The 24333-nt window shown below is 39.3% G+C and overlaps 3 protein-coding genes and 1 long non-coding RNA gene across 11 annotated transcripts in view; 1 reads left to right on the top strand and 3 right to left on the bottom strand.

Moving 5' to 3' along the window:
- pde10a (phosphodiesterase 10A) overlaps positions 1–365 on the bottom strand; it is a 65513-nt gene extending 65148 nt beyond the window's left edge. For 2 of the 5 annotated variants that reach the window (XM_032541156.1, XM_032541157.1), the window contains exon 1: positions 1–364. This exon is cut by the window's left edge. The gene's annotated coding sequence lies outside the window, so the exon portion shown is untranslated. The other 3 variants (XM_032541158.1, XM_032541162.1, XM_032541161.1) reach the window with 3 other exon arrangements.
- A 1772-nt stretch (positions 366–2137) lies between these two features.
- LOC116705188 (uncharacterized) lies at positions 2138–12541 on the top strand. The gene is made up of 3 exons (XR_004335872.1): positions 2138–2228; positions 8902–8908; positions 12531–12541. It is a non-coding gene; the product is annotated as an uncharacterized LOC116705188 (long non-coding RNA).
- tbxtb (T-box transcription factor Tb) lies at positions 6673–10738 on the bottom strand. 2 transcript variants are annotated; one of them, XM_032541131.1, is made up of 8 exons: positions 10347–10738; positions 9973–10237; positions 9672–9806; positions 9400–9461; positions 9238–9299; positions 8960–9133; positions 8475–8607; positions 6673–7611 (listed from the first exon to the last, which is right to left on the bottom strand). In XM_032541131.1, the coding sequence occupies exons 1-8, from the start codon at positions 10544–10546 to the stop codon at positions 7341–7343; spliced, it is 1302 nt and encodes a 433-aa protein (XP_032397022.1). In that variant the 5' UTR covers positions 10547–10738; the 3' UTR covers positions 6673–7340. The 2 variants fall into 2 exon arrangements, with proteins under 2 accessions (XP_032397022.1, XP_032397021.1); XM_032541130.1 differs by having other exon boundaries at positions 8960–9136; positions 10347–10546.
- Positions 11824–24090, bottom strand: si:ch211-130h14.4 (uncharacterized). 3 transcript variants are annotated; one of them, XM_032541133.1, is made up of 12 exons: positions 22069–24090; positions 21646–21801; positions 19890–19970; positions 19628–19766; positions 19407–19524; positions 15746–15830; positions 13267–13338; positions 13065–13168; positions 12800–12860; positions 12382–12521; positions 12175–12277; positions 11824–12095 (listed from the first exon to the last, which is right to left on the bottom strand). In XM_032541133.1, exons 1-12 carry the CDS (start codon positions 22132–22134, stop codon positions 12039–12041), a joined length of 1182 nt encoding a protein of 393 aa, XP_032397024.1. In that variant the 5' UTR covers positions 22135–24090; the 3' UTR covers positions 11824–12038. The 3 variants fall into 3 exon arrangements, with proteins under 3 accessions (XP_032397024.1, XP_032397023.1, XP_032397025.1); XM_032541132.1 differs by having other exon boundaries at positions 12231–12277; XM_032541134.1 differs by having other exon boundaries at positions 12231–12277; positions 19425–19524.
- Positions 24091–24333: the final 243 nt, after the last annotated feature.

The following is a 24333-nucleotide window of genomic DNA, read 5'->3' as shown; positions in this document are numbered from 1 at the left end:
GGGTAGAAAATGATCTCCGGCAACATCTGTGAAGGAGGAGAGGATTCCTCCCCGGCAAACAATTATTGGAGACACTGTTCTACAGAAGTGACGTCTTGGAAGCGCACGGTACGATACCTTCTCTTTTACAACAGTAGTCCAGCGACGAGTAGAAAACACATTTGTCTGTGACGCTTCTTGCGCAAAACCTCGTAATCCATATGCCAGAGTAACATAAATCGAGCAAACCTGCATAGTGTTATGACCACCAGCCTTGGGCGAACGGGTTTGCTTTCACATCAGTGTGATGGGGCCACAGAGCAACTCGAGAATAAGCTGTTAATAAAGGCAGCAAGAAAATCGTGGTGTTGCGCGTATGCTACTAGAGAAGGCAATGACGCCACCAGCCTGGCTTTTACAAATTGCTTGATGATAGTTTTCCCCTCCTGTCGACTCAGCCCTGAATACCAGAGAATTAAAAAAAAAAACTAAACAAAAAAAAATCAGCGCTTCTCTATCACTAACGTAAGGACTGTGCGTGCGTTCAAGAAAGAGATATCCACTTGGATACAACTACACAGACCTGAGATTATCACTGACTTCTACTTTCACACATTCATTTTCCTTTCAGGAGAGTCACAGATGGGTGCCTGACACCAGTTGAGCAACAGCCATCTCCACCTCCTCCTCTCTTCATTCTCTCTTTTCTCTTATTTGCACTGCACTGTACTGTGAATTTTATCCTTTTACTCTGGTATTCAACGTGTTTTTGATTAACTATTCTTAAATTTTGTATTAATATGTACACTTATTATAAAAAAATTAATAAGAATGTGTTTGATGTTTTATGTAAAGCACTTTGAATTGCACTGCTGCTGAAAAGTGCTGTACAAATAAAATTGCCTTGCCTCTCATATGTTTATTTATTTATGAACACTCCCAGGGGTCAGGGGATTATATTTCATTTACTACATCTGGTATAGATTTCCAGTGCAGCACCTATACTGTTTCTCTAAATGGTGTCCCTTGGTTGTCACTGCAAATAGTTTTGAAATAATAATAAAAAAGTATTTTTGTGCGTCTATTTGCGCACATCCGCGGCGGGTTTCTTGCAAGAGCTACAGTTGCATTCATGCCTATGACGCTGGTATTTCGTGGTATTTTCTAAAAGCAAACACGTCTCTCTCTTTCACTTTTTCTCTCTCTCTCTCTCTCTCTCTGGCTCTCCCCCCCTCCCATCCCTCATTCACTGCAGCTACTGACGTCAAGACATGCTTGCGTCAATGCTCCCTGCTTTGACAGAGGGCTTTTTTTTTCATTGGGATCATAATGGGATTATTAGGCTTAGAGAAATGCCCTGCCTTCATGGCTATTTACATTTTTTTTTGATAGATGTCCCATTATCATTTCTAGCTTTAAACATTATTCTTTATAAAAACAAAAGGACATAGGACACAAGGTCTAAATGATCATTTTACAATACGATGATGCTTTCTTACATTTGCAATACAGCACATAATGTACACCTTAAAAAAACTGTACATTTATTTATAAAACACCAAGACAAATAGTGTTGATGGACATTAATCTGCACAAAGATTAGAAAATATTTTTGGTAGTATCTTGTATATGTTGGTTTTATTTGACAACGTATTAATACGTCTATATAAATATGTCTGTACACAGACAATCAGCGATTGGACACACACAAAAGTCTATGGTGACACATTAACTGTGCAGACAGAGAACATTTCATCCAGTGGGTTGACAGTAAGATGTTCAAAGGCATCAGTGAAGCAGTCAGTTGTGTATTCGATTTAGTGTCCTTCCGGTCAGTCGGTGGTTGCAGCTTGTACAGGGGGGAGGATGTCATGATGACCTCATGCGCTGACCTTGGTCTTCTGGCCTGAATGGGCTCTTGACATAATGGCTTTCTTTACACCTTCTCAATTGCTCTGCACGTTGTGTCACTCTATTCAAATACCATATGCTCTGCATAACAACATATTAATGTTGTTGAGCTTTTTTTTTAAAGAGCCCCTATTGTGCTTTTTGTTTTTTCCCGTCTTTTTGTGTTAGTTGTTTGTGTATGTAAGAGAAGACCCGCCCTTCAATAGCATTGACACACTACTATTGGCCAGGCGTCCACGCCTACATGTACAGGCTATCCTAACCTTAACCACTCAAGGTCAATGCCTGACCCAAACCAATCAAGCTGCTATTGAAGGGTGGGTCTTGGCGTGGCCATAGTAGGATTTGTTCATTTGCTCCCTGGCTTCAGTAGTAAACACCTCCATGGGAAACACCGACGTACTGTGAAACATTGCAATCATCAACTCTAATCATTAACGAGACTGTCATTTTCCCCCCAAATCCAATGGACCAACACTGGTAAGAATATTCTTTTCATGAAGCCGTTTTTTTAGCTTTGACAAAACAATTGCTGAAATTAACAGCTTTGGTGACGTCATTTTATGGCACGCGCACCTTGTGCTGGGAACACCACGTCTACCATAAACCTAGCTTGAGCACGCGCTGCCCGCCCAGTGGCTTGTTTGAATTTGATTTACTAACCACAACAGAGTGGCTATCTGACCAATCAGAGCAGACTGGGCTTTTCAGGAAGGCAGACCAAGAGCCCAAACTGAGTGTTTCAGGTGGAGGAGCTGCCGAAAGAGCCAGTATGAGAAACAATATATGTTTTTTGAACATCAAAGCATGTAAACCTATTCTAGTAGACCCCAAAAGTACAAATATGATGTTGAAAATGAGTACAATGTGGGTTCTTTAAGTAACTTTGTTCTGCTGTTCACCTAACAATCACTTATATGCAGTTTAATTAGATGCAAATTAAAAAAATGAAATAAAAGATAACACAAAAGGTCACAATTTCACTATAAAATGTCCTGTTGCACAAATGGATGTGAATAAGTTATTGCGTATACACCAACAGATTTTTTGAAAATAACATTTTAAAGGACAATGGTTGTTCTGTGCTTTATGTAGGACTTTAGACAGGACATGGATTTTGGGTGACATTTCAAGCTAACATCTACTAAAAAGATCCACAGCAAACTAAGATCTGATGAAATACATCCACTAATCTAAATGATGCTACGTTAATATTGATGCAGACAACAGCTTCACAGCTGTAGATCCTGCTTGCTGACTTTGACTTTGAATTCAGCATGTGAATCTAGTTCCTGTGTGATGATCTGTCTTTCCCCTGTCACCCCCTTGCCCCTTCCTACCTGTCCATCAAACTGTTTAAATATCAATATGACAGCATCCTGGTGGGCTTCATCCTTAGTACAATAGAGTCTAGAAACAGGGAGAAGACACATGAATTTATCCTGCATGATGGCCTTCCTGTAACAATATGTATTGTCTGCGGAGACAATACAGACATTGCCCATAAAGTAATTATATTGTGCATTTCATCCAGGTTACTATAAATATCTCTGTAGTACATGAGGACAGTGCTTCAAACAGAAACCTGATGGGTGGGGCCCTGACCAGTATCAAATACTGAGGGATATTCACATGTTTGATGAACGCTGGTCATGTGTCTGGGTTCAGAGACTATCTTGCCTTGAATTGATTCTCCACTGTAACACTTTGTCCCAGGCTGTGTGCAGTCCCCATTTAGGCAACACTAGATGACTTTTTGTAATATAAAATAATGTTTCCAAAATCGTTTCAATGGTTCATCAACTTGTAACAGGGTGTACGGCACTTCTACATTCGCTTTCCGGCTCTCTACCGGCTATAACCATACTATGCAAGTTTGTCAGATCAGGTAGCAGATGTGTAGTTTGATTGAGACATAATGGGACAATTTCGCTTGCAACGTGTAGGGGGACCAACGCGGGAAAAGTTCTCTGGTGTTGCTTTAAAACTGTACTTAAATGTTTAGGTGAAGTAAAATGTGGTTTAGCTTAGCATTAGGGTTATGGTGTGTTCAGGATCGGCAGTTGTAGTGAAGGAGACAGGAACCATAGACTAAACTTAAAGCAAGAAATAACCAATATGATCTTAATCTTTGCTGGTGTGAAAGCCACATTGGCATTACTTGTCAGGCCAAAATGATTAGAAATAGAAGCTTCTCATTTGATTTTGCAGATTTTTTGGGGTCCAGATTTGAAGTGGTGGGGTGCGGGTGTCCATAAAAGAAGAGGTGAGTTTCTGGTTTACTCAATTATAGAAGCATAGTGCTGCAACGGCAGAAAAATAAAAATGTATCAGTGTCACTTTATAAGTGAGAGGTTTGTTGTAATAAGATGGTTTTCATGTTATTACAACATACAGACTTATCTAGATACAACAAGGACATTTTCTTGTTATTACAATATACTATGTATGACGTTAGGGAGTGATCATTTATTGTTATAACATGATACCTTTTTTGATCATTTATTTTGTTAGACTACAAAACTCCTATTTGAATTAAGACAGTGTGCAGATGAATAAATTACGGAATATGGCTCATATACACAATTTGAATAAATTCTACTTCATGCTTGGGCTGAGACATGGCGAGATTCTGCAGCTATTAACGACGGAGGATGATATTGTGATAAGTATCTGTACATTAAGAAGGATTTTGAAATGGATGGTGCAGTACAGAAGGAAGAAGGAGTCTTGGCCCAAGCATGAAGTAGAACTTGATCAAATTGTGTACAGCATATGAGTAATATTTTGCAATTTATTCATCCACACTGTGTCTTTATTTAAACAGGAGTTTCATTCTAACAAGATACATTTCACGTTGAAAATCATCACATTACAACAATAAATTATCACATTATAACGTCATAAATAGTATATTGCAATAACAAGAAAATGTTCTTGTTGTAACCTAATAAATTTGCATGTTGTAATAACATGAGTTAGTACAATAAACCTTTCATGTAATAATACTGATACATTTTTCTTTTTCTGCAGTGGCAGCACCATGCTTTTGTACTCAATGATCCAAAGTGTGATTACAACAGCTTATTAAAAGTTACCAGTTTTTAGTTGTTATTATGTAAGAAATATTTTTTATTAAAAAAATCTTTAAATATGTGTAAGATTTATTTATTTGATTATACTATTTATTTATTCGATTAGGACAATGCACATTTCTGTAAATGCGGCAGTGTTAGCTGGACGGTTAATGTTCAACTGTAGTCCTAGTTTACTAGCATGCATGTCTCTTTGTCAAAGGTTTTAGTTGAATAACGATGGTCAAACACAGACAAACACACTGTAATATGTCCCAAGGTAAATTTCCTGTCATGCCAGTTCTAACAAGACTTAGTACATTTTCTCACCTAATTACCAAAATGCATGTCTAGGCTTGCACTATGACAGGAGGGTGCTAAAAAGCTCTGTACATAATTACTAAAGGGGGGATGGAACAAAGTGCCGTTCTGTAATTTTAATCAATAGCACATTGTTTTGCAAATGAAAACACTATTAATGTAACGTATCCTTGACTGAAGGTTTAAAAACATTTTTGAGTGTGAAAATACATTTTAATAACTTGATGAAATTAAATTACAAGGGTGCAAAAACCTTTAGGAAATATGATGTTGTTGTAAATAGGACAACAATAATGTGATGTAAATATGAATAGGATGTGTATATGTGATTCAGAGTGATTTAATTTTACTAAACCACTGGAACAAGCAGATACTAAATTCAGTGTAACTTTTGTAAAAAAAAAATGCAAAAAACACGTTTTTGGACTTTAGAAAGATTTTTAAAACCAAGTGGTTAAACTGAGTATGGTATAAAGTAAGTTGGTCCCTTTCTAAGTATATGCTCTCACTTCTAAAACCCTTAAAAGATCCCTAATGGAGGAGATGATCATTTCACCAATACCTTTCAGGAGTGTACTGCCCACACGTAAAGGAGATGTGACTGAAAATAGCGAGAGAGCTAAAAATGAGTGTTGATCTCTGGGGTTTCTCAACCCGACATCCACACAATGTCTCCACAGCCCCAGCAATCAGATGTACACAGATGTAATTCCTCACCCGTGTGTGAAAAATACTCCTTCTCTACTACTCTCAAAAAGGGAGCAGGGGGATGATCTGAGGATTAGTATTTTGAGTTTTGGAGAAACTTAAAGGGTTGGCCTTTACCATTTATGGGGCGTAGGTTTGTTTTTAAACAAAACATTGTACTTTGGACTTAAAACCCTGGGATTTCTGTGGAAATTATGGACATCTTATCAAAAACTGCTAATGAGATGGGAATTAGACCACTGACCCAATTTGATCTCCCAAGGAACAAAAAAGACACTTATATCAAAATGTCCCTTATGTTGCTGTGGACCTCCATTAATCTAAAGCAACCCAGGAGGTCCCTGGACCTGACTTTGTGAACCACTTGTGTAGATTATAATTTAAAAAATGCCCACCGGAGGATAGTCCGTAGCCAGATACTGTATCTAAGGATGAAGTAAATGGGCCAGAAATCTGGTTGCGTCCCATTTATCAGTGTAATTAAATCCCATGGTGCAGTGTGGCATCACAATGGTAGAGAAAAGGAAAAGGACACTGTTACCAAGTTGGATGAATTTGGATAACTTAAACAACAACATAAGAGCAGTGTAGTGTGCAACGAGCAACAGGAAGTAAAGCACATTCAAGTTTTTATTGTCATGGCCTCAAAAACGGCCATTTGAGAGACTTTGACTTTTTTTAATGATATGGAAAGTTTTGTATTGTCTGCATAGCAGAATATTGACATTAGATTCCTCTTCTCATTTCATTTAAAAAATAATCCAGAACATAATATCTCAAACGGCGTCATTGTGGTACAAAAAGCGCCATTATCTATTCACATGGTAAACCTCAATTGCTTTCTCTACACTATGAACAACGTTTAAAATCCTTTAACATTTTTAAACTGTACATTGTTTTTATTTGCTTACTGCTGTGAATATCATGGAGTTATGCTTAATATAAGCAGGTTAAAATGGATTTTGGTTCACAAACATTAAAATATATGTATTCCCTGCTATACTAAATAAAAACATTTGCTGAACCAAAAACAATAGAGAACATATATAAAATATCAAAAACATATAGAAACTCTCTGGGATTTATTGAGACCATAGCACATTTTTAAAGGGCTACTTCAAGAACTCAAAGTCTCTGTAGCTTCTTATTAGTACCAATTGAGAAGTGAAAAATTATTTTCAGGATTAATTCAAGCGCCCCAAGACAGTCTTTTGCCTGTGAAATCTGATTTGTAAACATATAAAACTTATTTATTTTGTGGTTGATTTTTTTCCTGACATCAAAATAAAATCCTGCAGACATAATTTCATGGTCATACCTCTCCAAGTTTGCAGAGACACACTTCCATCAGAGGGATGGAGGTGTCACAGGAGTCCAGGCTGAAGGCAGTCGTCCGTGTGGAGAGATGTCGTACTGAGATGCGTCATGCATTTCTGTGGCTGTGCTGTTGTCGTACATGGGAGAGCCAGAGGAGGGCACTGCAACGGAGTGAGACAGGCTGGGGTAGTGGCTGCTGGACCCCCGAAGGAACTGGGAGCTCAGGCTGTTGTTTATCCCCCCATTCTGGGACACGGGAGTCAGGGGTGGGTTACTCACAGACCACAGGCTGGTGTACTGACTGTACAGAGACAAGGATAGAAAATGTCTTACTCAGTTCTTCTAAAGATGTTTCCGAAGGGCTTCACATGCAAAAGTTCAAAAACAGTATCTATAAATGACTTTTTTTTAAAGTGTGAAATCTATGATGTAGAATCAATAAAGTGCAATAAAAAAGACAAGATGGAAAGCTGAACTGAAATGACAAATATAAGAAGAACTACACATTTCAGACAATAAGTTCATTCATGCTCTATCTATAAGGTTTTCCAATTTGACAACAAGGAAAACGATCACATCAGTGAGTAAAGACGGTTACAGCAGAGTAAAGAAATGATAAAATCCCCTATTCACTTGTTTTAAACTTGTGAGGAGACTTTGAAATAGTGGGACATCCTCAGTCTTTTATTTATTTATGTATTTCTTTTTTCCAAAGTCAACTCCTCTTTAGCCTCAGAGATAAATAGTTCATTTATTTCTTTAAGCAGAAATATATTTCTTACACAACTCTGCATAAAAACAAAACATGCATAAAACTCTTGGACTCATGTAGTTTTTTCTTTCCACAAACATCTGATATACAGTATAACCAAGCTTTAGTTGATCTTTTGTCTCATATGTTTATACTTTGACTGTTCTGCAATGAAATATATTTTATTACTGAACAGTACAAAATATATATTTTATTGCAGATATTTTCATTGAGAGATGGACACTGCTTGCCCAAATTATGCCAGAACTATGCACCCTTATAATAAATACATCCCCAGTGATTTTCTTTAATTTTGTTATTTTCATTGTCCAGATCATCTTTGTTGTGTTTGTGAGTTATAATACTTTTGAATTACAATGCAATACAAATAAACACAGAGGAAATACACAAACCTAGAGTTGGTACCAGAGGTGGAATTGTGGGCCATGGGCATCATGCTGGAGTGTGTTGGCATCTGAAGACTGGACCAGTTATCATGGCTCGATAGCATTGACAGGCAGGCTGACGAGTTATCGGAGTAACCGACTACAACACACACAGAGGCACTGGGGTTTAGTAGGTATACAGGTCACCGGTGATATTACATATATTAGTCAGAAATCATGTCATCAATAAACCTGTTATTTTCTCAATATGATTCAGGGTGTCCTGTCCTCCTGATATCAATATGACAGTTAAAGGTGTGAATATTCACTCCATACATTCCTCGTCTGAAGCCCAACCATTTACAGCTCTGTGGCTCCACTCACACAAAAGCCAGAGGAATGCAAAACATTCCGTGCTCAGCAACATTTGTTTGAGTTTCTTGTTAATAGCCAGGGAGGAAGTGGTGTAATTCTTGGATGGGTGACAGTAAAGGGTGAAACAGAACACTCACTGGGTGAGTTGGTGCGATGGGCGTACGGACTGGTGTAGGGGGCAGAGCGGTGGTTCCTCAGGTTGGAGTAGCGCTCACAGCCGTGGGACGGCGAGAGGGAGATGGGACTCCCAAACTGGCTGTGAGGAGTGGCAGGAGGGCAGAGAGAGCCTGTGCCTGGAATAAACCAACCACCTACTGGCCACACAGATGAGAAGAGACATGATGAAACCATACTACATGAGCACCATATCTTACAAAGTATGAGATGAAACCAGAAAAGATAATTCAGTACTTACAATGAGAGTAAGTCGACTGCTGACTTTCATTGACATCTTCTCTTATGTCTTTGTGATCACTTCTGAAGAAATTAAATATTGATGATTTAAATCTATGACCTTATGTTAAACTAAACTTAAAGACATCAAAAGAATGATTGTGTAAACAATGTGTATTCTTACCTCTCTTTTGCATCTAGAAAGGCCTTGGCAAAAGGGTTGTGTTTTATTTTAAGAGAAGTTATCTAAAATCCAAACATAAAAAACAACAAAATAGTTAAAGATTGTGGTGTTCTACCAATAAACATCATAAAAGATACACTAAATACTGTGCGTAAATGTTGTGCGTAAATTACGCACAGATTTAGCGTGCATACAATAAACATTATTGTTGCGTTCATTTTAGTAATATTAGTTTTATACAAACTTAAACTTAAAAATACATAATTGCCAACCTCTTCGTTTTGGTATGCCGTTACTGCAATGAACTGAGTCTCTGGGAAAGAGTGGCTGGTGATCATCCTCCTTGGGCCTCCAACCCGCACGATATGGATGCGAGGCTCGTATTTGTGTAAGGAATTTAACATTATCTGAAAAACAACAGATTAACACTTTTCATACGTCTGAATTATGATTTTTTTTCACATGTATTTAATTCTGAAATCAAAACATGAACTTAGGAAGAGACTGAACTGTTTTTATCTGAAAAACAAAACAAACAAAGAAAGTACAACATGGAACATGCCCTCTCCTTACCTGACCTCCTCCGTTTAGTTTATTGGTGAGTTTGACTTTACTGAAGGAGACGGGCGCTTTCATCCAGTGCGCCCCGAAGTTTGGAGAGTCCGGGTGAATGTACACACAGCTGGGAGTCTGAGGCTCAGGTTTGCCACCTGGGACCCACTCCCCGTTCACGTATTTCCACCTGTGGTTGTCCGCAGATGCGAAGTCCAGCAAAAAGGAATACATGGCGTTCGGGTCCAATCCAGACACGTTCACTTTCAGCACCGGAAACATGCGCCTAGATAAAAAAAAATAAAAAATAATAATGACAAAAATAATTGTATTAGTATTTAAAAGGGCTGTATTTGATCTGATATTATATACTGTTGGTTTGCATGTAATCTCACCTGCCATTCTTTGTAACTATCATTTCATTTGTAAGCTCCTTAAATTTCTGCCAAAGCTCGTTCTCATCCAGGGACACTTTCAGCTCCTTCTCCGTGGGGTCGCCCTTCTCGCTGCCGGCCTGCAGCTCACTGTCCACGGCACTGAGGAGGTGGTCCATCCGGTTCTGACTGGCCTTCCCGGGACACTCGCCAGCGGCCATCCTGTCCAACAGCTCCAGGGCTGAATAGAGCACAGGTCTTATTGAAAAACTAAAACTCTTTCCTCTTCTTGTGACTTCTTCACAATGAAAGGCAGTTATCTCAGGACGCAGGACGACATGAAACGCCCCCAAATATATAGGCTGAAGAGAAGCTCCGTCTCAGGATGGGTGTTTGGAACAGACATGGTTGGCTCATCTCCTCTTTGATCTTTGCGGGCTTGTCACCGATTGGCTGGGAGCGGCCATATCATTGAGGTCCACAGGATGGCAGCTTTTGAATAAAGCAGTTTAACCTACTTTATTACATCAACCTGTAAACATTGACACTTAGATCAAAGCCACACCTGCAGAAACCAAACCACTGTGCGTCGACCATGGCCGGTCTTCAGGCCCTGCGGTTTCTGATTCCTTGAATTCCTTTTAATGAGAAATGTTGACCTATTGTTTCGGTTAAAACTTGTCAAAATTGCTTTAAATGTTGTTACACTGTTTTGACTGGGATAGGTTTAGTAAGCCACATTTTCAAGAAACCCCAAAAATCAAAATCAGAATCAGAAAAGGATTAATTGCAAAGTAAGGAATTTGACTTGGTGGGTGGTGCATCCATAAACCTATTAAAAAGAAACCTGAACCATTTAAGTCATGTGTTAGTGGATTAAGACTGTACCAATTAGGGGATGAAAAAATTAGTTATTATTATTAGAATTTCTTATTATTATTTTTCATTTTCAACATCCTTTTATTGAACAAATTGTTGTTTCAAATATGTTTATTGTGAAACATTTTCCTTCAACAATAAAGTCTGCATGGCAGTTACAATACAATAACAAAAAACAGTGAATACTACAAAAAGTAACAGAAACTGTGAAAATTCTATATATATAAAAAACAACATACAAGACATTCTAATATTAATGAATTATTGAATAATGGGATGACTACATATAAATAAACACCAACAAATAGATGAAAATTTACATTCAAGTGCAACAACCACATCCTTAATAACTGTATTTCAAACTTTTGAAGTGTCAAATAATAGAACAAACTGCTGGCTGTAAATCTGCATCATCATCACACACCAGTTATTATATTGTAACTATTATTTCAGAATATCCAAACTTGAATATAAGGTCTTTACTGTATATATATATATATATATATATATATATATATATATATATATATATATATATATATATATATATATATATATATATATATATATATATATATATATATCTAAAATCAACAATTGACATGTTAAAACCCTTTTATAATTACTTACACATACTGTTGTATTATTATTGTCAGTATAAAAATATATGCTAGTAGTTAATCAGTACAACATTAAAAATAAACACATGCTGTTTACGTTAAATTCTTTTTATTGTTCATGTATGTGAGATATTAATGCATCCATAAACTGCACTTTACAGATAACAGATACAATAATAACTGCACATATTCCCTGTAAACAGATGGTATAACTTCAGTGATTTGTGTCCTCTGTATAGTTTCTCCATAGCTTGAACCCACGGTCTATAAGCTGAAGACAGAGCAGAATATTATGTGTTAAAAAATAATTCAATCTTCACAATAATAATCAATGTGAGAGATAATTCTACCTCTACATGCTTTTGTTGACACACATCTTCAATGGATAAGGGATCAGGTGTCTTACGGCGGCACGCTGCTGCGTCCCAAACCAGAGTCTCAAGATCTCGGTGGCTGCCAAGAAACATCCACAAATACAGAATGTCAAGTGACAATAAGTCTTTTGTCTCCAACAAACAAAGTAAATACATATGATGGATGGTTGTATTGTCATGCACCTGGCTGAAGTCACTCTGACCAGCTGCTGGGGATGTGAAGGTCGGTCATTCCGGACACGTCTTGGCAGTTTCAGAGAGCAGCGAGGCGGCTGGTTGGTTTGGCTTGTCTTCCCTTGTTTGGAGTCAATGCCTGGAAGCATCTATGGAAGAACAAATATGGAAAAAAAAACTCTCGCTGATTACTCAATTCATAAAACACATCAACTAATTTACATCCAGACATGTAGTGCCGCAGTGTCATGCTCACAAATAACTACTGCATTCTGGTCATTTTATTCCGTGTGACCTGTTGCCATGGTGGTTTCCAGAGGAAAAAACAAACGTTAAAGGCAGATAGTGTGTGACAGCTAGGTGTTAGCTTCCATAGAGCTCTGTGGTGTTGTGTTATGTTGTGTTGTGGCCGGTTTGTGTTACTAACCAAGTCTTGGTTGCCTCGCTCCTCCTGCCAGCACAGTGAGTCTGTCTCCCTGTCCAACAGTCTGGACCAGAGTTCACAGCAAGCGGAGAAAAACAAACCTCACTCAGTTTAAAGAGCACTTGAAAGACTCCTTCAATATGCTTCTTTTCTCCTGTCTCCTCATTGGTTCTAAATGGTACTAAAACAAAACTTATAGAAAGGTTTCAATGATCCATCTCAGTGCATCATTTATTTTATGTCTTTGCCTGTTTGCTGAATTACCAACCTTTGGGACGAAACCATGTTGGTTAAACAAAGATCATGCATTTGTCTCAGCCGTCTCAAGTAAATCTCTGCTTTCTTGCTCTTCTCGGGAATCTCAGGGAAAATCTGTAATCGAGAGAAAGTAGTAAACATGAGCGTTTCCTTCTGTTGTTCTGTGCTTTGCTACCACACACTGGAACTAAAGGAGGTAACGGCTGACCTACCAAATCAGGCATCTTGCTCTGGAAGTTCTTCATAAAGTTAGGCTGTAGGGTTGCAAATGTGGGAGCTTTCATCTGTGGGTGGCACATATTACATTCAACTATCATTTCCTCGTCCGTTAATCATTTTGTAATTTAAAAACAGACATCCCCCTTGTATACGAGCTGAGGTAACCATGGTGTAAAAGTCATGTGTGTCATAGTCAGTGTCATTTCCCACAGTCCTAGTGTCCTGTTTGGCGCCTCTCTGTCCTGCTCCAACACCCCACCCAGCGCTAACTGTCACACTAGGCCACTTCCTGATGTGGGACTGCAGCACCCACTGTGAATTAATGTTATTGATCTATATAATCCCCAAGACCATTCCCCCATCCTCAAAGGATAAATTGCAGGTGCAACTCAAATAAACTTCTGAGAACGCATTCAAGTCTGTATTCACTTTGCTTTGCTTCTATTATGTGCATGTTAAGTGCATGTTTGAAACCATTTAATACAAATAAACTTACTTTACTGCTAACCACTTTAAACCATGTTGTGTACTGTATTTCAAATTCTGGTGTTCTCACCTTTCAGGCCACCACTGATTTCCAGTTGACCCAGTAGGGTATGAAAATCAACTTTATTAGACACAAACATGCCAAAGTTACGATGTTACTGTCAATATGGTTTCATTGATCTTGGCATTTATGGGTGATAACGTAGTTTCTATGTGTAGATTGAATTGAAAAATGTAAACTTCTATGCAATAACAAAGTTTCAAGTCTGGCTGCTAGCTAACTGTCATATTGAAATAAATGTAAGCCAATATTAATGTTGTGAAAAACACATTAAAATATATAACATTACATTACATTTAGATGACACTTTCATCCGAGGCGACTTAAAATTGCTATATATGTCAGAGGCTGAACACCTTTGGAGCAAATAGGGGTTAAGTGTCTTGCTCAGGGACACATTGGTGGACGTATCATAGTGTGAATTGAACCCAGACCTACCACACTAAAGGCATATGTCATATCCACTGAGCCACCCAAATAAAGTATACACTATAAATAAACTATACATAATGTGTAGTAAAAATATGTTGAAACACAGGTATTGTCCTTTACTATGTCCTCATTAACTTATCACATAAATATAGTGGATTAAATGATTGGAGAACATGACGATATAATGTAAGTCAACTGACACATGAGCAAAAATCACCGTTGACTTAAGCTATCACCTCCCTGACACTGTTTTTATAAAAGGAAGGTAGTATTTTTTGCAGAGTAATTGAACTGTATCCATGCACATATTATTGTGAGGCAAACAAGGAAGTTTATGAGTAAGGTGCCTCACAAACATTTAAAGCCTGAACCCTGCATCGCCACCCCAAAGACGTTAATAGGTGTGACAGGCCTCCGTGCCAGAGGAGGATCTGAGACGTCAGCATGGAACTGTGGTGAGTAATGCATGTCTGCTGGCTTTCACCAGTCTTGTCTGACCACTGTTTGCCTTCCCCTGCTCTCCCTCCAGCTAGGCTCATCCTCTGTTTGCTCAGGCCCGTTTTGACACAGAGGTGAGAGAAAAATGAGTCCTGCGTGTTTGTGTGCTCTCATCTCGGCACCTGAGCATAACCTCATCTCCAAAGTCTCTTTACCAGCTTCTCTCCTGAACTGTGTAAAGATGTGAAATAATGCTCCATATCACCTCTTTATATCCAGTTTCTGCCTTCTTTAATTAATACAAAGTAACAATTAGATGTCAAAATTTGATAAAGGAATTTAACAAGTCTTCTGTTCGCTATGTTATGGGCATGGTGAGCCTTTTCCTTGACGCAAGCTACAAATATACTCTGATTTGTCACCAAAATACGCCTACCAGCAACTCTAAAGATCACTTCAATGAACACCTTATATCTCGTAGTGTACCAAAGTGTAAAAACAACTACTTGTGGTTTTACAGGGGGTTATGTGCTGGATTATTTCTTTGCCGGGAGTAGTGACTTTCATCGACATGCACCCAGAAAAGACTCCTCATAAACCCAAACATTGTTGTTTGAACACATTAATTTTTTAAAATTTAATTAAAAAAAATGTTAATAATGTGTTAGTTAGTGAACTTTTAAGGTGCTGGTAGGCAGATTGTGTTGCTTTTGGACAGAACCAGGCTAGCTGTTTCCCCTTGCTTTCAGTCTTTTCAGTCTAAAATAGGCTGGCTGTAGCTTATCTGCAAACTATTCCTTTATTATTTTGTTTAATGTTACACACACATTGTGGGAGAAAATAGAGGAACCAAAAACGAAAAGCTAAGGTGACTGCATAGAAGATGAAAAAATATTAAGCCTACAGCAATGCATTTTACTGCTGAGTATATTTTATCAGTGTGGGTTTACGGGTGTTGGTTTGAGGAGGCAGTTGGGGGATCACTGCTCCAGGTGTGTTTGCCTCTCACTGCTCTTGTTAAGTGGGATTACTGCCCCTGTGGTTTTGACACTAACCTTGGGAAACATTTGCTCAATTTCATCCTTCTCCTGGCTTCCACCGAAATTTAGCTCTGCCGAACCAGAGCCATGCTCTAATAACCTACACAACACACACACACACACACACACACACACACACACACACACACACACACACACACACACACACACACACACACACACACACACACACACACACACACACACACACACACACACACACACACACACACACACAAACACACACACACAAAAGAATGAGTCCATTTAACAGCTGGAACATTATAAGACCATCAACAGATAATCATATTTTAACCTGATTGATAATTAGTGAGGAAAACGGTCTCAAAACATCTTTTTTGTCCGGCCAACTTGCTTACTGCTGGGATGTCTGACCTGCACACAAAATGTCAGGTTGTTAATATATTCCTTATGGTGTGCTACTTCTCAAGGGTAGCCATAGTGTGGTGCAGCTCACACCCAATAACACTGCACACTCGGGTGACAACACACTTTGTCTGCTGGGTGCAAACTGGCTTCAGGGAGGACTCCTGAGCAAGGCAGCGTTTACTCACAGGACAGTGCAGCAGGTAACAGATCTATACAAACCCCATGAGCTGCACAGGAGGCCGGAGGAGGAATGAGGATGTGGACCTGTGCAATCATTTATGTACAATATTATCGCTGACATGTTGATGCTGCAGAAATGTGAAGATACAAAAACTCTGATAACTCAATAAAAATGTTGCCTAGATGGATTCCTACAAAATAAAGAGGCCAGCTCTGTCTTATGTACATTTTCCACTGATTGAAGTTAATTTACTGTATAGTAATAGACCTGGTATCTTCTGGGGAATCTAATTTTGTGGACCTGTTATACATACTCGGGAAATTCAACATGTTGAAGAGACCATGACCAGATGGCAACAAAGATAGCAAATTAATTGTCCAATAAATCATAGCAGCTAATAAGTATCATATAAATAGTCACAAAGCAGATTGGATGAATTGGCTAATTACTTAAAAACATAAACAAAGATTTTGACAACCCCATATTCTCAGATTCAGCTTTATTTTTTGGTATTTCTTATGGATGTGGGGAATGTGCCTGTGGCACAGTCGGGTTGGGGGCAAAGGGGGGCTGCTGTCTCGCCCTGTTTGTCTGTGGAGCGGTGAGATTTCACACTGATGGAGGACTTGTCAGCGCAAGCCTTCACTCGCCTTCTGACCAGGATCCTAACGTCCCCAAGTAAATGTGCTGTTTAACGGTGGCAGCCCCGTGCTAACATCAGACATGCTCCTACTAAACAGAGTTCAACCCTAATTAACAACAAGGGTGGCAGTGGCCAACACTGTTCTGTTTTACATTCACAATATGTAAACACAAAGGACGCTGACGGTGAGAAAATGTAACGTGGATCTGACCATCAAGCAAAAACAGTGGTATAGTATAATTTATCTAATTGGTATTCGAAACTGACAGCAGTCATGTTAACCGCCAGGTGTTTGAGTGTTACAGACACAATGGCAGAAAGCCCTCACAATTAGGGAAAAAGAAATGTGTTTGAGATTTCTTTCTCTCCTTTTCTCTCCTTTTCTGAGAATGGATGTGCTGAAAGAAGCGTAAGTTTCAGTTTATGTGTAAGCGCTGAATGAAGTTGAAGTGTGAATTTAAGTGTAAGTGCTAAGTGAAGTGTCAGTTGAAGTAAAAACGCTAAAAGGAGTTGAAAATTGAAGTTTGAAAACTGCAAGAAGTTGAAATGTCAGTCGATATTAGGTGACAAATTGAGCTGAAGTGTCAGTTGAAGTAGAAGACCTGAAAGAAATTAGTGGAGGTTAGAGTGAATGAACTGAAAGACGATCTCAGTTAGTGTGTCAGCTAAAGAAAAAGCTAAATTTTCAACGTTTCTTAAAACTGAAGCATTTGTAGTAAATCCTTCATAAAAACAGGGATAATGCTTGTATAACTAGTGATGAATGGAACCACAATACAACTCTAACTCTCTAAGCTGTCAGATTATCTCTGCCACCTTTGGGTAAATGGCTTGCTGTTTGCCTGGAACCCCACACAGCTTTAAATGAGAAGGAACTCTCCAAACAGTTCAACATCTGCTCGCAGTCCAGGCATTAGGTTACACCATTGGCCCAATTGCTATATTTCTTTTGTAGTGGACATAATTACAACAGTTTCCCCTGGAAGATGTTTGTCAGAGTCAATGCGGCCGTCTGAGGAGGTGAGTCTCCACAACAGCAGGGTCATCTTGTGTTTGGTCATCTCACTTCTATGTGAGTAATCAGCTCTCTCCTCCAGGAGGGTCCATGCTAAACAAGCCTCCAGTGGAGTCAGTGTTTGTTCTTAAAGGCAGTGCAAACAGAGATCCAGAGTGCTTACAGTTTTAGACCTTTATAAATGAGTAGGCCTACCATCTCCCTGCTGGCCCACCACAACCTGCAGCTTTGACACCTAAAACCTCAGGCATGTACTGTATGCCCTTAACAAAGGAGCTTATCTTATCTTAAATACGCACAATATACTGACAGAGGAAAATTGTATCCTGCGACCTAATATTAGACAAATGAACTTATGACTTATATGTTGTGTCACTTTCAAGCAATAGTGCAAAATAATACGCCCAGTTGCTTTCTTGTGAAAGTTAGCGTTGGTTAAGAAGTTCGATACCACTATCAAGTCTACACAACAAAGGCCCTGACACACCAACGCGATGGCTGACCGTCGGCAGAAAAGGCAGTCGGACTGACTGCCTCCCTGAGTTGGCCAAAAAAAGTGCCTTGGAACACACCAAAGCGGCGACAGCTGATTGGACGAACGCATCACGTGGGTCTGGTTTCTTCGGAAATAGAAAGCCAGACTGTCATGGCAGCTTGTTCAAAAAAATAGTTCCCCGAAATGTGTTTCTTAAAACATTTTAAGCGAGAAATATAGGCCATGCGGTCGCTGAATCTGTCTTCATTTCAGATCAACAAAGGTCCGTTTAAAAGATTTCCGTCAGATTTTGAGACTCTAGTCACGCTCATCCCGCTCCTCGTTTCCAGGTTAGCACTCCACCAATCAGATTGGTCATTTGAGTCAGACTGCTGGCAGTACCCGTCTTCCGACTGAGCATGTCAGGTCGGCCAAAATGAAGGCCGCCGGCCCCTCCGATGGACAACGGCACGGAACACACTACACGAGTAACCAACCTCGCCAGCTGACGGCTGATTATCGGGTTAGTGAGTCAGGGCCTTAAGACTAAACTACAGCCTGGTGTTATATAGTTGAGAGTTTTTTCACTTAATCTTTTACGGATTAAAGAAACAAAATATGTGTTTAGATAATAATTAATATTTGTAATAATTTGTGAGTTTTAGAGGCAGATTTCATTAGCTTATAAACTATCTGTTTCCCCCATTTCCGGGCTTTATGCTAAGCTAAGCTAACTGGCTTCTGGCTCTAGACTTACATTTAACAGACAGATATGACTGTGTGGCATCAACCTTCTCTTCTAACTCTTGGCAAGAAAGCAAAGGAGCTTATGGTCCAAAATGTCAAATTATTGCTTTAAAAGTACGGAATGTTTTAGACAAAAAAAAAAAGAATAAATAAATAAACGCGGAGAAAATTATTATTTTGAATAAAATAATTGTATAGTGGTCAATACTCATGCAGACATAATACAGTGTAGGCAGTCTCCACCTGGAGTGGTCCTCATGTTCTCTCTCTTCAGCAGTGCAGGGATGTTTTTCTGAGATTTCATATTGAGTCATTGAATCCTCTGCAGGTCTGCTCTCCAGCACTGTTAACACAGATACACATACAAAGGCACTATTGTTTTCCCATAAAAGATCTAGAAAGAAAGTTACATTTATATACTGCACAATATCAAAGTGTAACTCAACTCTTTTTCCTGACATCCTCCAGACTTTTATGGAGCTGTGATGGGTGACGGTTATATGTGATGCACCTATAAAAGTCCTCCAAATCGTGATGGGTCTTTAGATGTCCACGTTCAGCTAACTGCTTCTGGAGGTCAAAAATCTCAGAAAATAGATTCAGTGACAGAACGCTTTGATGAATGTCACAGTGAGGGATGTAACATCAATCAATGACAGAGCGGCTTAAAGTCAGGTGTCATGCTTCTGGTACTGGGACAAAACCTACCAGGTAATAGCTGGTTTTAGGGAGGGACTTCAGGTATGAGTCATTGTGCTGCAGCTTGGAGAAGGCCAACTTCTTTTGTTTCTGAGTAAAGAAGAAAGGAGAAGGAGGCAGACAGACCGTCAGAGGAGGACAGAGAGGTGTGGGACGAAAGTGAGCCTCCCTTGTTTCAGGGGCTGGGAAACAGAGTACCCAGAACAAATGAGAAGTAAACATGCAACCACAGGAAGCCATTAACAGCAGCAAGGACCAATTAGGCCCCAGCAGGTGTTCTTGCCATTGCCTGCTTTGGTCCTGTCTCACTTCTGTGTCTGTGACAGAGCCTTTCGATCTGAGCTGAGGAAACAACGGGTAGTTTCATTTGCTCAGCCATTTGAAGCAAAGGAGTCCCACTGGAGGGCCTCTATAGTCCTTTATTGTGCTCTTTTTGTCTCCCCCCACCAAGTGCAAGTCATTAGAGAGGACAATTACATCCTCCAAGCTCAACTTTTACAGGAAGGGAAGATAAGACAGGATCTCTCTCTCCTGTTAAAGCCCCTCTATGCAGGCACTCTCTAAAGCTTATTGATCTTTTCACACCCAGTCAGAACAGAGACGAGTCAAAATGAAAGTCAATCCCAGAAACTACATCAGAAGGAGAATTATACACAAGAACGGGAAATGAAATTTGCAAAAAAGAAACAATGAAGTGAAATAATGCATGGAAGTAAAAAAAGGCCACAATAATTGGAGAATGATGAAATGGCAAAACCTGAAATTACCTTCTGTACATTTCTGAGAGGAAAGAGGATTCAAACCTTGTAAATTTATACGAGATGGTTTTCAAAAAAAAATATTTCAATGCTATAAACTCAGTAGTGTTTCAACTTCAACAATAATTACTTAATAGTGATCAAAGTTCATTATTAGGTATTCTATTGTTAAGATTTAATTTATTATGCTTCTTTGTTTCCGTAGATTGAACCCAAAAACACTTAGATTACCTGCTTAAACATCACTTGCAAATTATTACAGTAAGCAACATTTGACTAAATAATAACAATTGCTACAGAAGTCCCAGTCAGCAACAGTGTTAGCCTGCTATACATACTATGCAGGATTTAGGGACTAACAGGATTAAGTTGTAAACTGCAGCTGCAATTGTCTTAATGATATGCATGTCACTTGAAGACTAAAAGTGAAAGTGGAGGTGTTGCAGTCAAAACAGGGAGGCTTTGATTTGCAGGGTTGTGTATTTGAGCCCAGACAAAGGCCATCCAGCTTAATACTTGGCCCCCTGATGGAAGATCAAGTTTTGACTTTCATAGTTTACATCATGTCCTAAAATCCCAAACCAAACAGTTGTTTAAGCAATTTTATTGTATGATAAATTACAAACTAAAGAAACAAAACCTGTGAAAAAAATACAGGCCTGTGTTTCCACTGTGCCTGTAAACAATTACATTATGAAAAAGACTGAAAAACTGACCCACGGATGGGTGTATTACTGATCCCCAGTAGTGCATGCAGAAAGAAAAACAAAACGTACAGTCAAGACATTTCAAATCAGATTGTTTTTCTACCCCTCCAAGGTATTTAATCTTATGAGTTTAGTATATTAAAAAGGTAATCTGTACTAACTAAAATCACTACAAGGAAAACACCGATCTCTCATTTGAAACCATTAAATGTAAATGTCAGACAGAGATTGACCCCTGACATTCATGCACATGACTCAAATAAAGCACTCAGTCCTGCAACCTTAAGTTTCTTGATTTACCTTCTTGGTTCCATTCTCTGACTTTGCTCGGGCTGTCTCATCTCTCTGCTGCAGCACTAGTCTTTGTGATTGGACCTTGTCTTTGAGCAGGGCAGCATAGCGGAGACTGAGAGCATCTCGGATACGGTGCAGGTTCCTATAGGCCTCTAGATGGCGCTGGAGGATAAACCAAAAAAGGAACTGACACAAACTGAAGGGAAATGAGCTAAAAACAAAAGAGAATGGGGGCAGGGAGCAGTGCTTTAGTATTGGCTACATTAAAGGAGATGGGGAAATGACTGATTAATGGTCAAAGACCAGTGGACATTTCCTTCTAAAATGTTCTCTCATGTATCATTGTGCCTTCTCTGCACAACAGAAAAAGTATCTTCGTGACTAGGAAAGTATCTTAAACATGCTACCATTGGCACAGTATTTATCAACCTGCTCGAGCTGAGCCTGACGCCAGGCCTTGGTCTCTTGGTCCGGGTCTGGACCGCTGTCATGCATTGTCTTCCTCCTCCGGGGCTCGGCTTTGACTTCAACCCCTGCCTATCAACAGTGAAAAACCCAATTTAGCTGCTGTGGGAGTGAATCAGTCAGCTTGCCTGAAGATTTTTAAAAAATAATGCATTTTTGGTAATCCCTCATCTCCCAACAGCAACCACCCACACAACTGCCTGACACTGTGTCTTTGCTGAAGATACGGAGGAGGAATATGCCCACTTCCTCTCCTACAAAGCCCTCACCGTATTTCCTGTCTCTAGAAAACAATTTTGTAAGGCTGTGATCTGCCCTAAGCATATTAATGGGCAACAGTGTCCTTATGTAATCCTGATAAAGACTGATACCCAACAGATGTTGCAGATGGAGGTTTTAGAGACAGATTTCCACTACTAAATCCTTAGGCAATTGTCTTGTTTCAGAGCATAAAGACAAACTATAAGATGAAAAGGAATAATATGGAGCATGTTACTAAAAGAATGCAAGGCTTATGGTGGTAAAAGCATGCATGCCAAAGCAGATTAAGTATACAGAAAAACATGGAGCTACTTGGTCCCTTTTAATAACCCTTAAATGAAGATTGCTTTAGCTTTAATGGCGGGACTGTACTCTTTGATCTAAGTCTTCTCTCTGAGGTCGCCCTGGTTCTGGGAAATGCCTCGTTCCCAACAGGCTGCCACTGAATGACACATTAAGTTTATGGGCTGAGTGTGTTCAGGAAGTGTCTGCTTTGTCTTTTCTCACAAAAGCTGCTGGAAACGCGGGGTTTATCAGTTTGGTTGCCATAGTAATACTGTCTTGGCAGAGCAAAGGGACCTGCCGTTCTTTTGCTCTCAGTGCTGTGTGTCAGTGACGGGGCGATGGCAGCATCCATCTGTGCTACCCTGCCACTATAAATCAGAGGAGGAGAATGCAGCCACACTGCTGTACCACATCACTCTCGACAGTGATCATGATGCTGCTGGGAAATGGACAGAAGCCTGCAACCATTTCTCTCTTCTTTTCATTTTTTTAACTCTAACTGTTAACACATTCTCACACACTAAGTCACATTTTACACTGTGATGCACTTTTGCAAAATGATTAACACAGGCAGCAAGTATTAAATACAACTACAACACATTTGTCATTGTTTACACAAAACAACTCAAAATGACACTATAGAGGTGATCAAACCAACTGTAGAGAACATAAGCCAGTTCAGAGTGCAGAGAGTCCGATTGATTTTGCGGTTTCACAATATTTTTTTTTAATGTACTGTCATGTGCTTTTCGTTTTTGTTCTTTGGCCTTTTGCAGTTGGACTACTGTTTTGGTCTACAAGTGGCTAATATGCAGACATTTGATATTTTTGTACTTGCAGTGCACAGGATATTCACTGTACAAGTTTTGATAAACTTTTTTGTTTTCATTGCAAAATGTGTTTACTGTGTGAAATAATGTAAACTTTTTTTTTCTGTAACTACATGATCTGCACACTGTGTTCCCAGATTTTTGAGATAACATCTAATGAAGGCTCTGTAGCATTTAGTTACTGACTAGCATTGTATAATCTGAAGGCATTGTTTGATTTTGCCAGCAGAGTCAGATGTTTTGTGAATAGATTTTGAGAAATTGGGGGAAGGTTTCAAGTAATGTGTCTTGGCAATCGAGAAAAACTGTAAAATTGAAAAAAAATTTAAAATAAAGAAATTAAATGCTGCAGGTGTAAACAGAAACCGTTTGTGTGTGGCAGAGGATTAAAATAGAGAGACCTACAGCCAAGTGAGGAGTTAACAACTCCAAATGTGAAAGACCTTGAAGGGCAGTTTGGAAAAAGTGTTTCCACTTGTTGTAACCAAGCCGACTGTCTCATCTTGTTGCCAGCTCCTTCTTTTTTTAAATTCTACTTTTCCTGTTCAGTACAAGTAACCTATTCAAGCTACTTTAGACAAACTAATACAACTCTCTCTCACCCTCCAGGACAGGCACAGTCATGAATGGCTCGGCTTCAGGCCTAAACCAGACAGCAGTGAATACCAGAGAGAGGCACATAAACAAGGCCACAATTGAAATGACACAATAGAGGAGGATTACATTACTTTCAGTCACGAGCCAGTAGATATTATCATCACAGGAGCCACGGAGAACCGAACGGGTCTTGGTACACGCTGCACAGGCTCAGCCATGATCTCAGTCCGCAACATGCGACAATAAAACCCCTTTG

Source organism: Etheostoma spectabile, chromosome 17 (genome assembly GCF_008692095.1).
Source record: "Etheostoma spectabile isolate EspeVRDwgs_2016 chromosome 17, UIUC_Espe_1.0, whole genome shotgun sequence".
NCBI lineage: Eukaryota > Metazoa > Chordata > Actinopteri > Perciformes > Percidae > Etheostoma > Etheostoma spectabile.
The sequence above is the reverse complement of the archived record's forward strand: the minus strand, read 5'-3'. Positions and strand labels throughout refer to the sequence as shown.

Coding starts and splice junctions, on each gene's coding strand:
- tbxtb (XM_032541130.1), bottom strand. CDS start 10,546: ATGGCCGCTGGCGAGTGTCCCGGGAAGGCCAGTCAGAACCGGATGGAC. Junction 9,462..9,671: donor CGGCATACCAAAACGAAGAG/GTTGGCAATTAT, acceptor TTTGGATTTTAG/ATAACTTCTCTTAAAATAAA. Junction 8,608..8,959: donor CCATCGCACCAACTCACCCA/GTGAGTGTTCTG, acceptor TGTGTGTTGTAG/TCGGTTACTCCGATAACTCG.
- si:ch211-130h14.4 (XM_032541132.1), bottom strand. CDS start 22,134: ATGCATGACAGCGGTCCAGACCCGGACCAAGAGACCAAGGCCTGGCGT. Junction 15,831..19,406: donor AGGTGGAGACTGCCTACACT/GTATTATGTCTG, acceptor TGTGTTGTGTAG/GTTATTAGAGCATGGCTCTG. Junction 12,096..12,230: donor GGACGCAGCAGCGTGCCGCC/GTAAGACACCTG, acceptor CTCTGTCTTCAG/CTTATAGACCGTGGGTTCAA.